General features: G+C 35.8%; 1 protein-coding gene across 1 annotated transcript; it reads left to right on the top strand.

Moving 5' to 3' along the window:
- The first annotated feature begins 1,878 nt into the window (after nt 1-1,878).
- On the top strand, nt 1,879-3,018 carry LOC141674992 (putative F-box protein At3g10430). The gene has a single exon (XM_074481698.1). It carries the CDS (start codon nt 1,879-1,881, stop codon nt 3,016-3,018), a length of 1,140 nt encoding a protein of 379 aa, XP_074337799.1.
- The last annotated feature ends 19,253 nt before the right edge of the window (nt 3,019-22,271 follow it).

The raw sequence follows: 22,271 nt of genomic DNA, 5'->3' as shown, positions 1-22,271 counted from the left end.
CATTTTATTCTCCAAATATCTTTTAGGTAGGTGTAGCAAGAAATTTTTCTTATATAGTACTCCCTTTTAATTGTCAAGCTATCATCACTCTATTTACTGTATTAAACTTGGGTCATTCCACGCATATATGAATTGTTTATTATTTCAAAATTGAGCTAAGAAAATTAACACATGCTCCAAATTCCATTGTTATATATAATAATCTATATTAATGATACATAATTGTTAAAAAGAATTGAGTCAAAATTCAGCTATTATATAAAACATGATATTTTAGCTAAAAGTTCGGTATTATTGATCATTAGAGACCTTTAACTAAAAATTTCATACTAAACATAAAATTTCATAAGTACAAAATTTAGCTAAAAATATTATAGTAAACATAAAATTTTTGGAGAATTGGTACAAAATTTATCATTCTAACCTGCAAAACCCTTGTTTATAATTTTGGCCTCAACTATTCAAAACTGCAATTTTATTAAACTCTAATGCAACAGCCTACTCCTGGCCTTCTGATCGAGTGTCTGAAGATAAACTTGTCGAAAGAGAACAAGATGCCATTCACTTGCCCGAAGAAATCTGGTCAGAAATACTCAAAAGACTTGCCTGAAGAAATGATGGTATTATCTCCTAAAGACTCCTATGTTTATCATTCTGCACTCCAATTATCAAAATATGACAGCCCATATTAATCCTAAATATTTACTTTTCCATAATACTAATACCCATTTATTAACTGTATGTTCTGATGATGTACAATTTTAAGAACACTGTACACTTGAATATCTCGCCTTGGCGGTACTTGACTTTAATAATCATGAATCGTTTAATTCTTTGAAGGATTCGGTATCATAATTGGTTGTATCGGTAGTGATCAGTCTGTTTTTGTTATTGGTACGGCATTTTGGGTTGCCTATGATTTTGCGGGGTCATATTAATTAGTTATGTACTTCAATAACAGGACTAATACACCTGGAAAAATTAATGTGCCCTATCTTGATTATGAATCGGGAATGTCAGTTGTTATCCGTCAGTTTGGTCAATCCATTGATTATACTTTGTTGAAGACGATGACCCTCATCATTTGAAAAAAGATGAGTGTTGCCATCTTAGTTATAATTTTTATTTGGAGAGAAAGATGAGTGTCAGTATATGTGAAAATGTTTGGGCTGATGTCTTGAGCATAAGTAAAAATAGTGAACTAATTATAAAATTAGCCAAAATAAATAATATATGATCTTGATACACATTAATCATATGATTTCATTGATCATGTGATCGATTGATAGCTATGAATTCCAGCCTCATCTTACCATCTTCCCCTCGAATGACAGCCCTAGCACAAGCACCTAAACCCTCAGCCTCCATCCACATTCATTTTTAACATTTTATACAAATATTCATTTTTAACATTATATATTATCGAAAAAAACATTATGCATTTTTGTGTATTTTCATTACTGGATTTATAGAACTATCTCAACACTGTAGTAACTAAGATTGTGTTTATATTAGATAATTTTATAAAAATATTTTCAAGTCACATTTAACAAATTATTTTAAAAATAAAGATTTTTCCTTAACAGATAGCTGCCTTAACCAATAATGTTCTTGTTTAATAAGAATTAAAATAAGAAATTTTTAAAAATTAGTTCAAGGCGCATTGTACACATGAGTTGGGCGCGACAAGTTTGTAAGTGGGTCGACCAAAAGAGATTTTGCCAAAACATACAAAGCCCATTTTAAACTTATAGGTCGGCATTATTATTGTAGCACTCCTAGACAATCAATTTACCCTATTTCTATTGCGAGCGGCGGAGCTACATAGAGATTAGCGGACGCAATTAAAATTGTCTGGCTCATCCACCGTCTCGGAAGATGAGCTTGTCAAAACATAAGAACGTGCCCTCCTACGACTTTCCCGAAGAAATCTTGTGTGAAGTATTTAAAAGACTTCCTGTTAAGTATGTCTTACGTTGCGGAGCTGTTCAAAAATCGTGGTATTCTCTCATAAAAACTCCTTTGTTCATTTCTCACTACTGCAATTATCGGAAACTGACGGGCCATATTGATCCTAAGTATCTACTTTTTCATAATCTTGATAACAATTCATTTGCTGTACGTTCTGACAATAAACAATGTCAAGAATATTGCATATTTAGTTATCCACTTGGCTTGCCCGCTAGTTCATGGTATGTACACTCAAATGGTTTAATTTGTGTGTCTACTATGTTTGATGAGGAATTTGACTATAATCGCAGCATTTATATCTGGAATCCTCTTGTTCAAAAATTTAAGGCTGTCCCAGAGTCGCCCCTTTATACATTAACATTTATGAAGGCTACCTGGAATGCTTTAGCTTTTGGGTTTTTACCGGAAATTAATGACTATGTCGTGGTACATATTATCAAATTTAGTTCGTCCTCTGAATCTCTCTCGTTTAACAGTTCGGATCCTAGCTCACATGTGAAGTGTGAACATTACCCGCACTCGGTCATCATTGGTGTTTATAGTCTAAACACTAACTCATGGAGGAAAATATGCCAAGATAAAGGTTTTGTTAATCTTATTTGTTCTAGTGAATCAGTGTTTGTTAATGGTACTGCATACTGGGCGGGGATTGACTCGTCATTTCAATCGGTTATGTGCTTTGATACCAATACAAATATATTGCGGAAAATCAGGGTGCATAATTTATTTCCCGATCTTGATGTTATGGAGTATCTTATCATTCCATTTGGTGAATCTATTGCTTACTGTATTGAGGGTAATGAGAACAATTCAGAGGAGGATGAGGAGGACTATTGGTCTCCTCATTTGCACATTTGGCTCCTGAAAGACAGTGTGACAGGTGAGGACAATAAGATAGGTGAATTATTTTGGGAGATGAGAGTTAGTCTAGATCAATATGTATGGGCTCAAGTCTTGGGTACAAGGAACAATGGTGATCCAATACTAGCAAAATCAAACAGTTTGATTGCATATGATCTTGATACTCAAGAACTGATGACAAATTGAAAATAAATGCAAATGATGATAATTAATCAACACATCAATGCAAGAATCTGTAAAATGTGATGCAGTGAAATGACCAAGCAAAGCCACCAAGATGAATATATAAAAACTGCATAAAAAGGTTCATACAGGCATAGGAGCATATATAGAAAAGCAGTACTGGTCCTCTACTACAGGACAAACTAAGGACAAACAACTAACGGTACTAGGCTAACAAATCAACATGTGAATCTGAGCCCATTATTGGAAAATAACAGAATGACAGGTGGAGAAATACTGGAAGGGTCGAGAATAATTAGAGGCTGGTCCCATCTGATATGGACCCCTGTAATACTCCCCCTCAAGATGGTATGGAACTTGGAGAGTGAAATGCCAGCTTGTGAACATGGGACTGATGAAGTTGAACTGGGAGAATCTTGGTAAATATGTCCGCAACCTGATCAGTGGAGGAGACCTTCTTGGTGATGATGTTGCCTGCCTTTAATTCATCCCGAACATAATGGCAATCAATTTCGACGTGTTTGGTTTTTTCATGGAGGACGGGGTTGGCAGCAATGGCTAGAGCGGCTTGATTGTCACAATGGAGTATAGCTGGTGGTAAATTTATGAGACCAAGATCTTTGAGAAGATGCTTCAGCCACGAGATTTCACATGTCGTGAGGGCCATCGCCCGATATTCAGCCTCAGCAGAACTACGAGCCACCACGGTCTGTTTTTTTGCTTTCCATGAGATAGGTGAGTCTCCAAGAAATATACAATACCCAGTAGTTGATTTTCTGGTGATCGGACAGCTAGCCCAGTCGCTGTCACAGTAGGCTTGGAGCTCAGCAGCACTTTGAGAGGCTAGGAGTATACCCTGTGTCACTGATCCAAGAAGATATTTCAGCAATTTCTTAGCAGCTTGGAAGTGAACAGTAGTTGGGGCGTGCATAAACTGACTCAGTAATTGGACGGAGAAAGAAATATCAGGACGAGTAATTGTTAAATAAATAAGCTTTCCAAGCAAGCGTTGGTAGATGGTAGGATTTGGCAGAGGATCTCCTTGAATATGAGTAAGTTTGAGATGAGAATCAAGCGGCAATTTCACAGGTTTGGAGTGCTGAACTCCATATTCTGCAAGAAGATCTCTGGTATATTTTTGCTGAGAAATAAAGAAGCCAGCTGCAGTTCGATCAACCTCCAATCCTAGGAAGTATCTGATTGGTCCTAAATCTTTCATGTGAAAAGATTTAGCAAGCATATCTTGCAAATAATCAATCTGAGCATCATCATTTCCACAAATTAGAAGGTCATCAACATAGATGAGAACCACAGTAATAGTTGAAGTCTTTTTAAGAATGAACAGACAATAATCAGATTTAGCTTGAATGAAGCCCAGAGTGAGAAGGGTATTTGACAGCTTGGAGAACCATTGTCGCGGAGCTTGTTTCAGGTCGTAAAGCGCCTTGATCAGAAGGCAAACCAAGTCTGTAGTGGACTTTAGAGAAGGACTGTTCAACTCGATTCTGCAGCCCATATGTGTATACCCTTGAGGCAACTTCATATACACTTTTTCATGGAGTTCACCATTAAGAAAAGCATTGGTGACGTCCATCTGTGTTGTGTTCCAGTTAAGCAAAGCAGCAACAGCCAGGAGTGTTCGAATTGTAGTCATTTTTGCTACGGGTGCGAAGGTTTCAGCATAATCCTCACCGTATGTTTGATTGCAGCCAAGTACTACCAGTCGGGCTTTCTTTCGATCCACAGACCCATCAGAGTTATACTTGGTTTTGAATATCCACTGGCAGCCAATAGCTTTCTTGTTTGGTGGTAGGGAAGTCAATATCCACGTGTTATTACTTTCTAATGCCTGCAGTTCAGTGTTCATCGCTTGTACCCAACCAGAGTCTTTGACAGCATCTTTGTAGTAGAGAGGATCATTGTGAATTGTCAAGGTTGACATAAAGCAATTGAATTCAGGGTGAATTGGTGTTTGGGCAAGGTTTGAGATGTGGGAAGCATGAGAAGATGTAGCTTGATAGGTCTGGTATTGTTGTAAGTATGGAGGTGGATTGTGTGTTCTGGTTGAATGGCGGGTAGGTGGTGGGTTTGGTGGTGTTGGAATAGTTGAGTGATCAGGTGAATTAGGAGGTTCAGATGGTGTTGACTCTTCAGGTGTAAGTGTATCAGAGATATCTATGTCATCCCATGAAGGTTGTGGTTGAATTGTTGTGGCAGAAACAGGTAATGGGTTCATATATTTGGTGATTGAGTCTGGGTGATAAGGATAAACATCTTCATGGAACACAACATCACGCGAGGTGAAGATTTTTTTGGTGGTGAGATCCAGTAACTGATACCCTTTTTTTGAAACAGGATAGCCTACAAACACACATGGAACTCCCTTTGCTGCAAGCTTGTCTGTGGTAAAGCTGGGATTAGCAGCAAATGCGAGACATCCTAGAATTCTGAGAGTAGAATAATCAGGAGCTTCATTAAACAGTGCTGCATACGGGGTAATCACATCTGAAGGTACAACTGAACTCGGCAGTCTGTTCATGAGATAGACAGCTGATTCGATGCAGTATCCCCAAAGAGACAGAGGTAGATGAGCATAAAATCTGATTGATCTTGCTATTTCAAGAATATAGCGATGCTTTCGTTCAGCTCGTGCATTTTGTTGTGGTCTGTGAGCACAAGATTGCTGATGCACTATGCCATGTTGTGCAAAGAACTGGGCACATTTGGTATCCAAGAATTCTGAGGCATTGTCTGAGCGAATAGTTTTGATGCCAGTAGAAAAGTGAGTGTAAACATAATTATAAAATTTCTGAAATTCAGCAAGAAAATATGACTTGTAGGCAAGCAGTGTAATCCAGGTATACCTACTGTAATCATCTACCAAGGTGAGAAAATACTTCATATTACCTTTAGTTGGCACCTTGTACGGCCCCCAAATGTCAAGATGAATCAAATCAAATTTCTTTGCTGCTCTGGAGTCACTTAATTCAAATGGTAGTTTGCTGAACTTAGCCATGGGACAACTTAGACACACCAGTTCTTGTTTTTTTACTTTAGGCACATCAGGAATCAGTTGTAGCTTGGACATAGGCAGGTGACCAAGTCTATGATGCCACACATCAACAGCAACAGGCTTTGAAGTAACAAGATATGACTGGGGTTTTCTGATTTGAGCAGACAACCACTGCATAGGATTGTCAGTATTTACAAGATAATACAACCCATGCCTTTCTTGTCCTACTGCCTTCACAATTTGGGATTCATTGTCTATGATAACACAATATGTAGGTAGAAACTTAACTTCACAGTTATTAGACTTAAGCAGTTTCTGAACCGACAACAAGTTGTGTTTAAAATTAGGCACACATAAGACATCAGTCAACAATAAGCCAAAAGAAATAGTGACATTACCAATGTGAGAAATTCTTGCTGTTGCACCCGTTGGAAGATTAATGTGTTTGGACGAATCCAGCAATTTTGGGGCCTCCAGATTGTTGATACAAGGTGTCATGTGGTCTGATGCGCCAGAATCAATAATCCACTCATTGTTGTAGGACTGAGCATTGTAACAGCTTATCATGCCAGAGAATGGAGATTCTGGAATATCTCCCCCTGAGGTTGAGGACTGTAGATGAGAGTGTTGCATAAACTGAGCTAGTTGTTGAAGTTGTTGTTCAGAAAATAGAGGTGATTCATGACAGTCAGGTTCAGAGCTCTGAGCAACATTGGCCATGCGGGAACTCTGAGGAGACCTGTAGTTGGATTTCCACCGTGGTTTAAGAGTGGATGGAGAGGGTTTGGCTTGAGAGGACAACCCTTGATTGGCTGGATTCTTTGGGTGCCACTGTGGATAGCCAACAACAGTCCAACATCTGTCGTTGCTATGACCTTTGCCACCACAGAGAGTGCATTGATATACTTTAGAAGGAGGGCCTTTGCCATAGAGAGCAACAACATCAGTATCAGGTTTGTGACCCAACGTCATATCACGTTGAGCCTCTTCTTGTTGAAGTGTAGCAGAAGCACTTTCAACAGTGGGTAAAGGAGTCATCAGCAACAATTGACTCCGTTGTGGTGAATACATTTCATTTAGGCCATTTAAAAATTGAAACAGCTTACCCTCTTCACGTTGGACAGCAATATCAGCAAGTAGTTTAGTAACTTCTGGAGTAACAGTTGTAACAACAGGCAAGGTATTAAGACTGTCTAATTCCTCCCAAATAGTTTTCATAGCAGTGTAGTATTCATTAATAGACATGGAAGATTGTTTAAGTTCATAAACATCTCTATTAAGCTTATATTTGCGAGAGCCATTAGTGAGGGAGAAACGTTGTTCAAGGTTATGCCAAATCTCCTTAGAGGTGCTCATATAAATGACAGATTTACGAATAACTGGTGAAACATTAGCAGTAATCCAAGAAATAACCATATTATCACATGTCTCCCACATTTCAGCTTTCAAAGGATCATCGGTAGGAATAGGAACAGTACCTTTTACAAACCCCATCTTGTGTTTGGAGGAAAGACCAATTTCCATGGAGCGACGCCAAGACCTGTAGTCAGAGCTGCCTTGAAGTTTTTCAACCTGGATGGATGTAGCTCCATCAGAGGGATGCAAGAACAAAGGATTTAGCATATCCTGATATGTTACTCGAGAGTTATTGGTCATGGTAAAAGATGGCTGACTGATGAGAAAAAGAAAGTAGATCTGAAAAACAAGTTGAGAGAGGTGTAGATATAACACCCAGCAGGATCAAAGATGGATCAAGAGGAACCTTGCTCTGATACCATGATGACAAATTGAAAATAAATGCAAATGATGATAATTAATCAACACATCAATGCAAGAATCTGTAAAATGTGATGCAGTGAAATGACCAAGCAAAGCCACCAAGATGAATATATAAAAACTGCATAAAAAGGTTCATACAGGCATAGGAGCATATATAGAAAAGCAGTACTGGTCCTCTACTAGAGGACAAACTAAGGACAAACAACTAACGGTACTAGGCTAACAAATCAACATGTGAATCTGAGCCCATTATTGGAAAATAACAGAATGACAGGTGGAGAAATACTGGAAGGGTCGAGAATAATTAGAGGCTGGTCCCATCTGATATGGACCCCTGTAATAAGAACCATATGATTTTGTTGAATCATATGATCGTTTGACTCCTTCCTGTTACAAGGAGGACTCTGTATCACCCTTCTTCATTCGTCCCTTTGCGGAAACTCTAGTTTTGCTAGATATTGATAGAAATAATTGAACATGTTAAGTTGGCGCCCTGTTACTGCAATAGGAACTTGCTAGAGTTCTTCAACTCTTCATTTTCTACGAAGATCTGGATGTGATTATTTGTGCACCAGAAGTGGTAGTGGACCATGAACATGGGAAGAAGTCGACATCTGATTGCTTGTGAGATCAGGTATTGTTAGTGAATATGCAACAAGGATCAGGTAGTGGATTCTAGTTTTTTTGTATAAATTCCATCATTGTAAGTTGTGCTATGGCTGTGAGATTATCTTGTTTTGCTAATATTGACAGTTGGGACAAAGTTATCCACACAATCTAATCTGAAAATTTATGTTGGTTTTTTCCAAGTTTATGCATTGCCTTTCATGTTATTTATGTTGGGAGTAGTATAGTCAATGAAGGTCAGTATACGCGTGTTTAGATTGTCTTCATGCAGAATGTTTAGATCTGTGTAATTGAGAAAGATACAAGTGTGAAGCGATATGTGTAAGAGATCGATATCTTATTCTTCAAATTCATTGAGTCAACTTGAGCAAAGTTGGCTCAGAAAGTGTCAAAGTTATTTGAAGATTCGATCTTGGATTCTTGTATACAAGTATGAGTTGTTTCAAAGCAAGTTTGGAAGATCATAATGGAAGCACATCAGATGTGATAGTGCTGCTCTTTTTTGTGTCTCAAACAAGATAGGAAGGGGCATGATTGTTCATGATAGTGCAGGTACTTTTTTCTCACAGGTGAAGCTATTCTTTTAATAGAAATTTTGAGGCAGATGTGGAAGAAACTAGGACAAATTCATCAAAACACTTAAGCTCGTCAGAAGTTAAAAGAAAACATTCAGGGGCATCACCTTTCCTCTGTTTTCCCGAGTTTAAAATTTATAAGAGAAACAACTACAAGGCTTGCTGCTTCGACTTCCTTTCTCTATTAAGCCCGGGTGACTTATCACAGAAAAGAGTTGAAATAACGCAGATGAGTTGTAATGATTCCCAGTTTTTCTATGCAATTTATTGCATCTTGAGTACATGACCACTAAAACAGTCCCCATAGTACCTGGACTTGGACCTCTTAACACCATAGGAAGCCACTCTGCTGAGTACTCTCACCTTCAATTTCCTTAAGAAATGCAGTTGTCTCACTCCAATATTCACTAACAGCGAACTCCAGCTGCGTAGTTGTATCAGAAGCACAAAGTCCTTTAACAGATCCAGAAACTGTATTTTAAAGGGCTTGAAAAAAAAGTCCTAAACTCTTTTAAACTCGTAAAGTTTACCTGAGGGCCTTAGGAGCATCAAGTCCTAACTGAGATTCTGATTTGTTTTTTTCTATATGAAAGGGGTTCTAATGTTACAAAATGAAGAGTATAGGGGTGTGATTTCATCATCATAAAGATGAGGGCAAAAAAGGTTATTGAAGAAAAGGTAAAGGGCCTAAACATGAATTTGACAGTTACTGCATTAAGCTACTATTCATATTTCTTACCTACTCTGATAAGAAGTAAGGTTCTCAGAGATCTCAGAGAAAAACACCTCCAAGCACATAAAGACCTCAAAGATGAGCTGCTGAAAGCACGAGAACATGACCTCCTACAACTTCCCAGAACAAATCTCAGCTGATATTCTCAAAAGACTCCCTGTAAGATATGTCTTGCGTTGTAGATCCGTCCAAAAATCATGGTATGATCTCATAAAAACTCCTATTTTCATCACACTCCACACGAAATATGGCATGCTTAAGTACCCACTTGAACTGCCTAATCATGCCTGGTATGCATTAGCAAATGGTTTAGTTTGTGTGTCTTCGATGTTTGCTGATGGTGATAGTCGTCATTATTTTAATCAGCTCCGGAATGTACTATCACGCGGTCCAGTGCCTGTGTCTTCCTTGTTTAATCGTACGCGACATTATGATCATAATATATACTTGTGGAATCCTCCTATCGGAAAAATTTAAAATACTCCTATCGGAAAAATTAAAAATTATCAAGAGAGACTTTTTGGAAAGGTTTAGCTTTTGGGTTTTTATCGGAAGTTAATGATTAAGTTGTGGTAATTGTTAAACCTTGGTTGACCTGTATATCTATGGCTGACCGCCATTCTGTCATGATTGGTGTTCATAGTTTGAACACTAATTCCTGGAAGAAAATATGTCACGATAATGATAATGTTTTAATTGATAGTATCAATCGTAATGACGCTGTTTTTGTTAATGGCTCTCAGGCTCTGCATTTTGGGTGATAAAAAAGTTTGAGCAGTATGAGCCAGTAGCTATGTGCTTCGACACCAAGACTGATATTTTGCGAGATATCAGGTGAAAATTTTAAGTGAAAATGTTCGGGGAAAAGACTTGGGTGTAAGAAACAATGGTGAGCCAATACTCTCAAAGTTATCTTATTTGATATCATATAATCTTTAATCTTGATAAGCTTAAAGAATATGATTTTGCTGATTCATGCGATCATCGGACTCCTTTTTCCTATTATGACGAAGGCAGTAAACCACCTTTTGTGATTACTCCTTTTGTGGAGACGCTGGGGAAGATCCGAAGATGTACCCAACACCTCTTGGTGTAGCGGTACCACCTCCCTCGCTCGCTTTATGGAATGTCCAGGGTTCGAACATATCGTCAAAGACAAGGGTGTGTGGTGGGTGTGTTTAACTAGGAAAAAAAGATGGGGGAAGATGTAAACTTCTGGTTGCTGTCCTCTTTGCAGGAATGTTATGAACAAACAATTGTGTAATTTTTAAAATTAGATGCTTCATATCACTTTTGAAGGTTTCTGCTGATCACTTTTAAAACTTGGCAGCTGCTTCCAGGTATTGCTTATTGTTTGAGACTTGTTATCTTGTCGTTTAAAAACAAGTCTGTGACTCTGTATGAATTCTCGATTCATGGAGAGTCTGGTTTCGCTTAATAGTGACTGAAATACGAGGTTTCTTAATAGTTTGTATATAACTTCTCCATTCATGGAGAGTCTGGTTTCGCTTAATAGTGACTGAAATACGAGGTTTCTTAACCTTCCAAATTACCAAAATTTCAGCATGAAGAGGAGAAGAAGCTTTAACCAAGCAATCATGACCTTCGAGTATACCTCCGGTCATAATTATGCTTCACAAGACTTGCAAGTGGGGAAGATCACTGATGATAGTAAATAATAAGTTTAGGAAAGTTAGTATATGAAGGACTGAAGAGAGATGCACACTCACAAGAATAAGTTTAATTTAAGTTGTGACTGTGGGTTGTATTTAAGGGACTATCACCAAATATACAAGCATTTCTAACTTTTCAGATATCCCAAGTAGTGATAGTAAAAGATGCAAGAAAATCCAATGCATTTTTTTAAGAATCATGCATAATCATGAATGTCAGAGCTGATTGAACTGAGTTGAAACTTTTTGTATTGAACTATGTTAATTATGAGCCTGAAAGAAAAAAATCATAAACGATGTACATCTCCTCTAACTTTGAACTTATGCACATTTCCATGAACATTCCAGAAATGAAAAAAACAGAAATGGCTCCCTCATTCAGTAGAACCTCATCTGGCCAAAGAAGTTATTCACCCCAAATCTGCTTATCAAGTGTGGGAAGATTTCAAGCATCAATTTTCAAAGAAAAATGCACCAGCAATTTATCAAATTCAGAAATCACTGGCCTCTCTTTCACAAGGAACCATGAATGTATCAGCTTACTTCACAAAACTCAAAGGCCTTTGGCATGAACTGGATACTTTTCGAACTCCACCAACATGCAACCAAATGAAAGTTCATAATGAGCAGAAAGAAGAAGATAGAATGATGCAATTTATTATGGGTCTCAGCAACACCTACAATGTTGTACGCTCCAACATTCTCATGATGTCACCATTGCCTAATATACATCAAGCCTATTCCCTTGTCTTTCAAGATGAAACACAGCGACAAATAACTTCGGAGTCAATCGAAAATTTTTCCATTGCTGCTGCAATTCAAAGTCGTCCAAGCAATTTTTCAAACAAATTCAAGAACAAACAATGTGAGCACTACAACAGGGAAGGCCATACTATTGAAAATTATCGAACAATTGGCCAACAATTGACCAACACTCTATCAATGATGGCTTCAAATGACAAATCTGGTAATAACAATGCTTATACAAATGTAGCAGGTTCGTCTCTTTTTATGAATCCATCAATTAATTATGTATTTACCATGCCTTGGATTTTAGATAGCGGAGCTACCGATCATATCACTTTTGATTCTACACATTTTACTCAAACAAAATCATCATCAAAACATGTTGTTAATTTACTGACAGGGTCATCAGCCTCTATTACTTCAATTGGAAATATACCCTCCAGTTCAGATATTAATTTGAAAGATGTCTTATATGTACCATCTTTTCTCTTGAATTTATTATCAGTAAGCAAATTGACAACCACTCTAAACTGTTGTGCAACTTTTTTTCCAACTTTTTGTATTTTACAGGACTTGGCTACAAAGAAGATGATTGGCTCGGGTAAACAATATGGCGGGATTTATTACATGTCACCTATAAAAACTCCCATGGTTCATCAAGTTTCTCAACCATCAAACCTGTGGCATATGCGTCTGGGACACCCATCACCATCTTGCAACTTCTTTATATTGCCTTGTAATAACATTTATCTTGAAAATAATTACACTATTTGCCCACTTGCTAAACAAACTAGACTGCAATTTTCTTTAATTTCTATATCAACTCAATACCCATTTAATTTATTACATTGTGATATTTGGGGGCCGCACAAAGTTTCTACACATTCAGGTGCTCATTTTTTTCTCACAATTGTCGATAATTTTACAAGGTGCACATAGGTGTATCTCATGAAAAACAAATCTGACACCCAAAATATATTACAATCTTTTATCATATTTGCTCATACTCAGTTTCGTACAGCGTACATGTGTCTACACCCCACAACAAAATGGGGTGGTAGAATGCAAACATCGACATATTCTCATTGTTGCACAAGCATTACTTTTTCAATCCAAATTTCCATGAATATTTTAGGATGAATGTGTATTGACAGCTGTATACCTTATTAATAGATTGCCATCGACATTATTATCAAAAAAAACACCATACGAGTTATTGAAAGATAAACCACCAAAGTTGTATCACTTGTGGGTATTCGGTTGTTTATGTTATGCAACTGTTGTTCATCCTACTCAAAAGTTTGACCCACATGCTAAGAGTTGTATTTTTGTTGGGTATCCTTTCGATCAAAAGGGATATAAACTTTATGATTTGGAAACACATAATTTTTTTGTGAGTCGGGATGTTAAATTTCATGAAACCACTTTTCCTATGATTTCTAAACTATCTCAGCCAGATTCTATTTTGCCCAACCCTTCATATAACATCACAGACAGTTGGCATTTAAATCTACCATCAATCACAACATAACCTATAATGTCACCTCATGAAGATGATATAACCGAAAGAGTAGATGTTATTGAGCATACATCTCCAAGTCAAAGCTCTAAACAAATTGAGTCACCTAACAAAGAACAACCTACCTCTTTATATCAAAATGACCAAATTTCACCTATATCTAGTTCCTCCACACCTCAGGTTCTTCCAACACGATAATCCACATGACATAAAAATCCACCAGCATGGCACAAAGAATACATATTATCTGCCATCACCACCAAGTTCAACATCAGGTACTCGATATCCTCTTTCTAAATTTCTCTCATACTCTCGTATATCACCTGTATATCGTTCCTTTCTATCTAACATTACAGGTCATATATAACCAAAATTATTTTCCCACGCTATTCTTGATCCGCACTGAAGACAGGCCATGAATATAGAATTAGAGGCTTTGCAAAAAAATAACACATGGACTTTAGTTCAACTCCATCCACAATGTTTTATTTAAGATTCTAAGGAATTAAAAATCCAACACTTGGAGAGAATGATGAAAAAACTAGAAGAGTTAAGAAATGACAACAAAGAAAAGTACTTGCAATCATCTAACAATTTAGTACAACAAAGAAAAGTATTTGCAATCATGTGAAATATGTAACAATTAATCAATACCAATTGTCTGAACAAAGAAAAGTATTCGCAATCATGTCAAATATGCAAAAAAAATTATGCAGAATTTTTTTTTACACTGAGCAGCTCGACTAGTCGACCGCTTAGTCGACTAGTCGACCGATTAGTCGACCAGTCGACCGATTAGTCGACCAGGCGACCGAAATATCAACATTCAGCTAGTCGACATGTTGAGTCGACATCCAATCACCGCTTAGTCGACTAGTCGCAGACTAGCCGACTAGTCGCGACTAGTCGACCGACATGACAACCATGTAAGATATAACAAATTAAACCGATAATTGAACAAAAGTATAAGGCCGGAAGCCTTGTTAGTGGATGTGAATTTCTTTGGATTAGGGGAGCAATTCATCAATGCATTATTGTTTAATTGTATATTATGGTTTTACTTACATTTTCCATCCATGTATTTCGTGTTTCTGATTTATGCGAAACAATTTTCAACTTTTCTGTCGTTATTTTACTTAATTATATGTTTGTGGTGTTCTCTTGTTATTCGGTCATTGACAATTGGAACAAAGAAACTCAAGCTACACTAAGATCAAGTTAGGCTCTATTCTTTGGTGAAACTTCAATTCTTAAAGTAAAAGAATTTGGTTTATTGGTTTATTTAAAACTCAGGACAATGGTTTCAACAATATTGTATTGTAAAAAAATATAAACACAATGGTTTGTAGCATAGTTTATTTAAAATCTTGGACAACGGTTTCAACAATTTATCATTGTAGTAACACCTACAAACAAGTGTTTTTTCAATAAACCATTGTCGTATTATATCAACTTTTTCGACAAACACAAGGACTATAAATGATTTTGTAGGCTTCGAAGACATGCAACAAGAGGAACAATTGACATGTTAAAACTTACACTATTAAATATATATTTAAATATCACTAATTGTTTATGAAATAAATTACAAGTGTCTTCTTTTAATTTGTTACATTCAGTGGTTACTTTCGAACTATATAGTCGATAACTCTATATAAAAAATTCGGGATTTGTTAAGTTTTTAAATAGACACTATATCCGTTATAAAAGCGAAACGAGTCATTTTAATGTCGACAAATTTGAATATTTCGCCTTTAATTTTTGTTAATTTTTGTTTGATCTAGGGTTATAGGGTTTAGGGTTTAGGGTTTGGTGGAATAATTTTTTCTTACATAAATCAACAGTTTTTACAATTTCCCATTGTAAGAACATGTAAATTATTGTGTCGTCCTTATCATGTCGTGTATTCAAAATCCAAACACAAATACTAAATTATCGTGGTGTGTTAAAAATTGTCGGGTGTAGCTTATATAAACAACTTTTTAGATACACTTAATTTATACATGACCTCGTTTACTTACTAATTCATTGCCTTTTTCTAATTTTTGGAAAATTACCTTCGGGCATGATACTCAAGATTCCTGGTATGTTATGAAATATTCCCTAAATTTTGCCAACATACCAGGAGAATATTTCATAATATACCAGGATTCTTGAGTATCATGCCCGAAAGTAATTTTCCAAAAATTAGAAAAAGGCAATGAATTAGTAAGTAAACGAGGTCATGTATAAATTAAGTATATCTAAAAAGCTGTTTATATAAGCTACACCCGATAATTTTTAACTCAACACGATAATTTAGTATTTGTGTTTGGATTTTGAGTACACGACATGATAAGGACGACACAATAAGGTACACGACACGAGATACACAACTGAGAAAATTCAAAATTATGAATTAATTAATATCGAAATTATTTAGAAAAAAAATCAAAATGTTACTTCAAAATTTTCCCAATCGTAGATTAAGGATAGATTTAATAGTAACCGTTGTTTAAAAAATATTTAATATTCTCTTCTTTTCAATTAATTTCTAAAAATTATGAATAATTCACTCATCAATCAATTAAAATACACCGTTGGATTGGTAAAACACTAACAATCCAAGCCGTTGGTTTATTCCCCAAAATTATTTCACTTCCCCCTCTTTTCATTTTCATTCCCCCCTTTTGTTCCCCCCTTTGTGATTTCTCTTTTCTTACCCGATAATACTTCATTCCCCTCTTTTATTTCTCTTCCATTTTCTTTTCTCAATTTCTAATCGAAGCAAATCTAAAAAAGGTACTTGCATGTTTTAATCTGTTCAGTTCTTGCTTGTTGTTGCATGTTACTTGATTAAGCTTGTTATGTTCAGTTCTTGTTTGCTCTTGCTTGTTCTTTATTGGTTATGTTCAGTTCTTGCTTGTTCTTGATTTGTAATATTTTTACTTGTTTGTTTTGATTCTTATGCTCTTCTGCTGTGATTCTTTTATATTTTGGTTCGATTCTTGTAAAACCCTCGTATGTTATGTAGTTCTTGTTGGATTTTTATAAAACTCTCATATGACTTATTTCTTTGGTATTTTTTTAATTGTTGTTACTCGCTACTGATTTAAATGGTTCACTTTGATGATGTCTTGGTTAGTTATTAGATTTTGTTTCTCATAAAACCCACATTATTAGAGATTTTTTGGTGGTTAGATTTTGTTTCTCATAAAACCCATATAATTTCTTAGCTTGGCAAATCCTTCCTTATAATGGTTTGTGGTACACAGATTATGGCTCCTCCAAAGAAGAAGACAAAAGCTTCTCATAAAAAAGCAAAGTCTTCTCCAAATTTTTCTAATTTTTGGAAAATTTTTCTAATATACCAGGATTCTTGAGTATCATGCCCGAAAGTAATTTTCCAAAAATTAGAAAAAGGCAATGAATTAGTAAGTAAACGAGGTCATGTATAAATTAAGTATATCTAAAAAGCTGTTTATATAAGCTACACCCGATAATTTTTAACTCAACACGATAATTTAGTATTTGTGTTTGGATTTTGAGTACACGACATGATAAGGACGACACAATAAGGTACACGACACGAGATACACAACTGAGAAAATTCAAAATTATGAATTAATTAATATCGAAATTATTTAGAAAAAAAATCAAAATGTTACTTCAAAATTTTCCCAATCGTAGATTAAGGATAGATTTAATAGTAACCGTTGTTTAAAAAATATTTAATATTCTCTTCTTTTCAATTAATTTCTAAAAATTATGAATAATTCACTCATCAATCAATTAAAATACACCGTTGGATTGGTAAAACACTAACAATCCAAGCCGTTGGTTTATTCCCCAAAATTATTTCACTTCCCCCTCTTTTCATTTTCATTCCCCCCTTTTGTTCCCCCCTTTGTGATTTCTCTTTTCTTACCCGATAATACTTCATTCCCCTCTTTTATTTCTCTTCCATTTTCTTTTCTCAATTTCTAATCGAAGCAAATCTAAAAAAGGTACTTGCATGTTTTAATCTGTTCAGTTCTTGCTTGTTGTTGCATGTTACTTGATTAAGCTTGTTATGTTCAGTTCTTGTTTGCTCTTGCTTGTTCTTTATTGGTTATGTTCAGTTCTTGCTTGTTCTTGATTTGTAATATTTTTACTTGTTTGTTTTGATTCTTATGCTCTTCTGCTGTGATTCTTTTATATTTTGGTTCGATTCTTGTAAAACCCTCGTATGTTATGTAGTTCTTGTTGGATTTTTATAAAACTCTCATATGACTTATTTCTTTGGTATTTTTTTAATTGTTGTTACTCGCTACTGATTTAAATGGTTCACTTTGATGATGTCTTGGTTAGTTATTAGATTTTGTTTCTCATAAAACCCACATTATTAGAGATTTTTTGGTGGTTAGATTTTGTTTCTCATAAAACCCATATAATTTCTTAGCTTGGCAAATCCTTCCTTATAATGGTTTGTGGTACACAGATTATGGCTCCTCCAAAGAAGAAGACAAAAGCTTCTCATAAAAAAGCAAAGTCTTCTCCAAATTTTTCTAATTTTTGGAAAATTTTTCTAATATACCAGGATTCTTGAGTATCATGCCCGAAAGTAATTTTCCAAAAATTAGAAAAAGGCAATGAATTAGTAAGTAAACGAGGTCATGTATAAATTAAGTATATCTAAAAAGCTGTTTATATAAGCTACACCCGATAATTTTTAACTCAACACGATAATTTAGTATTTGTGTTTGGATTTTGAGTACACGACATGATAAGGACGACACAATAAGGTACACGACACGAGATACACAACTGAGAAAATTCAAAATTATGAATTAATTAATATCGAAATTATTTAGAAAAAAAATCAAAATGTTACTTCAAAATTTTCCCAATCGTAGATTAAGGATAGATTTAATAGTAACCGTTGTTTAAAAAATATTTAATATTCTCTTCTTTTCAATTAATTTCTAAAAATTATGAATAATTCACTCATCAATCAATTAAAATACACCGTTGGATTGGTAAAACACTAACAATCCAAGCCGTTGGTTTATTCCCCAAAATTATTTCACTTCCCCCTCTTTTCATTTTCATTCCCCCCTTTTGTTCCCCCCTTTGTGATTTCTCTTTTCTTACCCGATAATACTTCATTCCCCTCTTTTATTTCTCTTCCATTTTCTTTTCTCAATTTCTAATCGAAGCAAATCTAAAAAAGGTACTTGCATGTTTTAATCTGTTCAGTTCTTGCTTGTTGTTGCATGTTACTTGATTAAGCTTGTTATGTTCAGTTCTTGTTTGCTCTTGCTTGTTCTTTATTGGTTATGTTCAGTTCTTGCTTGTTCTTGATTTGTAATATTTTTACTTGTTTGTTTTGATTCTTATGCTCTTCTGCTGTGATTCTTTTATATTTTGGTTCGATTCTTGTAAAACCCTCGTATGTTATGTAGTTCTTGTTGGATTTTTATAAAACTCTCATATGACTTATTTCTTTGGTATTTTTTTAATTGTTGTTACTCGCTACTGATTTAAATGGTTCACTTTGATGATGTCTTGGTTAGTTATTAGATTTTGTTTCTCATAAAACCCACATTATTAGAGATTTTTTGGTGGTTAGATTTTGTTTCTCATAAAACCCATATAATTTCTTAGCTTGGCAAATCCTTCCTTATAATGGTTTGTGGTACACAGATTATGGCTCCTCCAAAGAAGAAGACAAAAGCTTCTCATAAAAAAGCAAAGTCTTCTCCAAACAGAACAGCGATGAGAGTTGTGAAGGCTATAAGGAAAACACAATCATTGAACAAAGTTAACCCCTCTTGTTCTTCTCCTATATCTGTCAAGAAGAATCCGATATCTGAAAATTTAAAGAAGAAGTTGTCAAAGAAGAAAAAACAAGTGGATTCTAAGAAAAAGCAAGTGGATTCTAAGAAAAATCCAGAAATACCGGAAGGACTAAAACTATTGAAACGTGGTTGTGTCACGATGCACAGAATTCTGAGACGGAAGATAATGAATCAAAAGCTTACTGTGACCTTCAATGCAAAAGGGGAGCCGTATGGTGATGAAGCTGGAGAGATGCAGTCGTACATTGGAGTTTTGGCAAGGACCAAAGTCCCCATTTGGCATGATAGTTGGAAGCAAGTTCCTGAGCAGACAAAGAATAAAATTTGGGACTGTGTGCAGGTATAGTAAATTGTCTACACATACATGCCTATCTTTCTCTTTGATATTGGTTTTTTTCTTTTCTTTCTATAGATTTTGTTCATTCGTTAACTTGCATATTTGAATTGTTTTGTTTCTTATGTACGTAGATGGCCTTTATTGTACCTCCGACAGCAAGGAAACTGGTATGGTAATCCGCTTGTCAAAAGTGGAGAGAGTTCAAATCCCGGCTCACGACAGAGTACATCCTTCCACACCGGAATCAACCAAAAAAGCTCACTTTTCCTCCGGCTGACTACACGTTCATAGAAAAGTCGCACTGGGAGATGTTTGTTGCTGATCGTCTCGGAGATGATTTTAAGGTAAACTTTTTATTATTTTTATTTATTTATCAATTTCAATAATTGGATAGGTATTTAGCGTGATGTTTTAACCTTGTTGGTGCTTTTTTCTACAGAAAATTCATGAAGAACAGGTGAAAAGAAGCCGGATGAATGAGTATCATCATCTAATGTCTCGAAAAGGTTATGCCAACCTAGAAATGGAATGGGTTAGTGATGACAGCCTAAATCTACTTAGTCTTTTTATATACTTTGTGTGGTCAATATGAATTTATATCTTTGAATCATTAATAAAACATGTCGTACATGTAGTTGAAAAAACATCCAGAAGAACCGATAGATCGATCGGATGCCTGGGTCCTTGCAAGGAAAGACAAAGATGGTAATTTTAAAAATGAGAATGTTAAAGAAAAAGCTGAGAAAATAGTAAGTTATTCATTTATATTTCCATCGAGAATATTCATCATAGTTCCAATTTGATTTATAACTTCTTCTATACTGTGGTGTTTTTAGGAGTTGCTCAAGAAGAAGGTTAAAGAAGGGGAATTGGTAGAAGAAGGTAGAAAGGATGTGTTAACCATGGCGCTCGGTAAGCCTGAGCATGGAGGCAGAGTACGTGGGCAGGGGAGCCACGTGAAACAGTCTATCTATTTTGATCTGTCGAGACAGAAAAAATCAAGGACTATTGAGGAGAGGATACATGAGGGGGTTAAAAACTTTATGGCTGAGGAGACTCCGAAAATTATAAAATAGAGAGATGCATTTTGGACTGCTGAAATTGAAAAGATCATAGCAGAATTGAAAATGGCTAAAGGTATTGGTCAAAAGGGTAGCCCAATCATTGATTCCCAACAAGGAAGCTGCTCAGATTTAAAGGGCGTGCCTCAGTTCGTAAACGAGAATGATAGGAATGATATTGTGAGGAAAAAGCTGAACGTGGAATCTGGGGATGAAGGTTCAGATCATGGTGATGAGGAGAATGTAGAATGTTTTTCTAAGGACAATATTGGATATAAAAATATTGAAGAGGAGAATGAGCATAATGTTTTTTCAAAGGTGAGGAGGCCTTTATGGTTGACGCTGATAATGAGTTTGTTGAAATTGAGAATCATCCTAAAGGGTTGAAGTTGGATGGTTTATCCGGTGTTTGTCAACTGGCAATAGGATCAGTAAGCAACATCGTAGCATATGGCCGGGTTGATGAAATCCCTCTTGCTGAAGGATGTGAGCCGACTCTTCACGGAATATGTCTTTCGAAGGAAAATGCAAGAGTGTCCATTTCTTATGCAATTCAAGAGGATGCTAAGATCCCTTTTCCCATAGGAGATGAAATTGTAAATGTGAAACAAGCAATAGGTTCTTTTATTGCATGGCCAAGGGATCTCGTGGTGGGGAACACAAGCAGTACCCAAGTTTTGTCTACTCCAAAGGTAAAGATTGATGATAGTGTGTGTGTGTAATTGATATATTTTGTTATTTTTTTACTGTGTTGACGTGCATGTTTTTATTTTCAGAATGTCAAAAAGCGTGGTGCGAAGAAAGTTGGTTCCAAGAAAACAAAGAAGCATGTAGTGATAGAAACTGATGATGTGGAGGATGAGCTTTATGTAGAGATGGGTGTAAATTATCCATCATCTTTAAAACGGTTGTGGATGTGGGCAAAGGATGCTTTAAGCGATGGAAGAACCGTAAGTTTTCAGTTATATGAATAAGCATTTGCTGTCACAAAGAAGCAGGTGATCTTTCTGCAAGATATACACTCCCTATGTGGTAGAGGTGAAATATCCGGATCGATCATTACCATATTCATTCAGTAAGTTTCCACGTACATTAGCTTTTTCAATTTGTTGTTAATTATCTTGAATTAAAAATGAGTGCATTCTTATTTTAATTGTTCTCTAAATAAAATTAAATTAGATTCCAACTATTGTTTAATTTGTTTACAGCTTCTTGTATGAGTTTTTGAGAAAGAATAAAATGACGAATATGATTGCTTTTGTGGATCCGGGTATGGTTGGAGCCATTGGTTGTGGCAATGCAGGGGAGAGGTCACGTGCGCTTGCCAACCGTTTTATGAATGCTAAGGAAGGACAATGCTTTCTTATTCCTTT

Source organism: Apium graveolens, chromosome 7 (assembly GCF_009905375.1).
Source record: "Apium graveolens cultivar Ventura chromosome 7, ASM990537v1, whole genome shotgun sequence".
In the NCBI taxonomy this organism is placed as follows: Eukaryota; Viridiplantae; Streptophyta; class Magnoliopsida; order Apiales; family Apiaceae; genus Apium; species Apium graveolens.
Note: the sequence above shows the minus strand (reverse complement) of the source record. Positions and strands in the feature narration are given on the sequence as shown.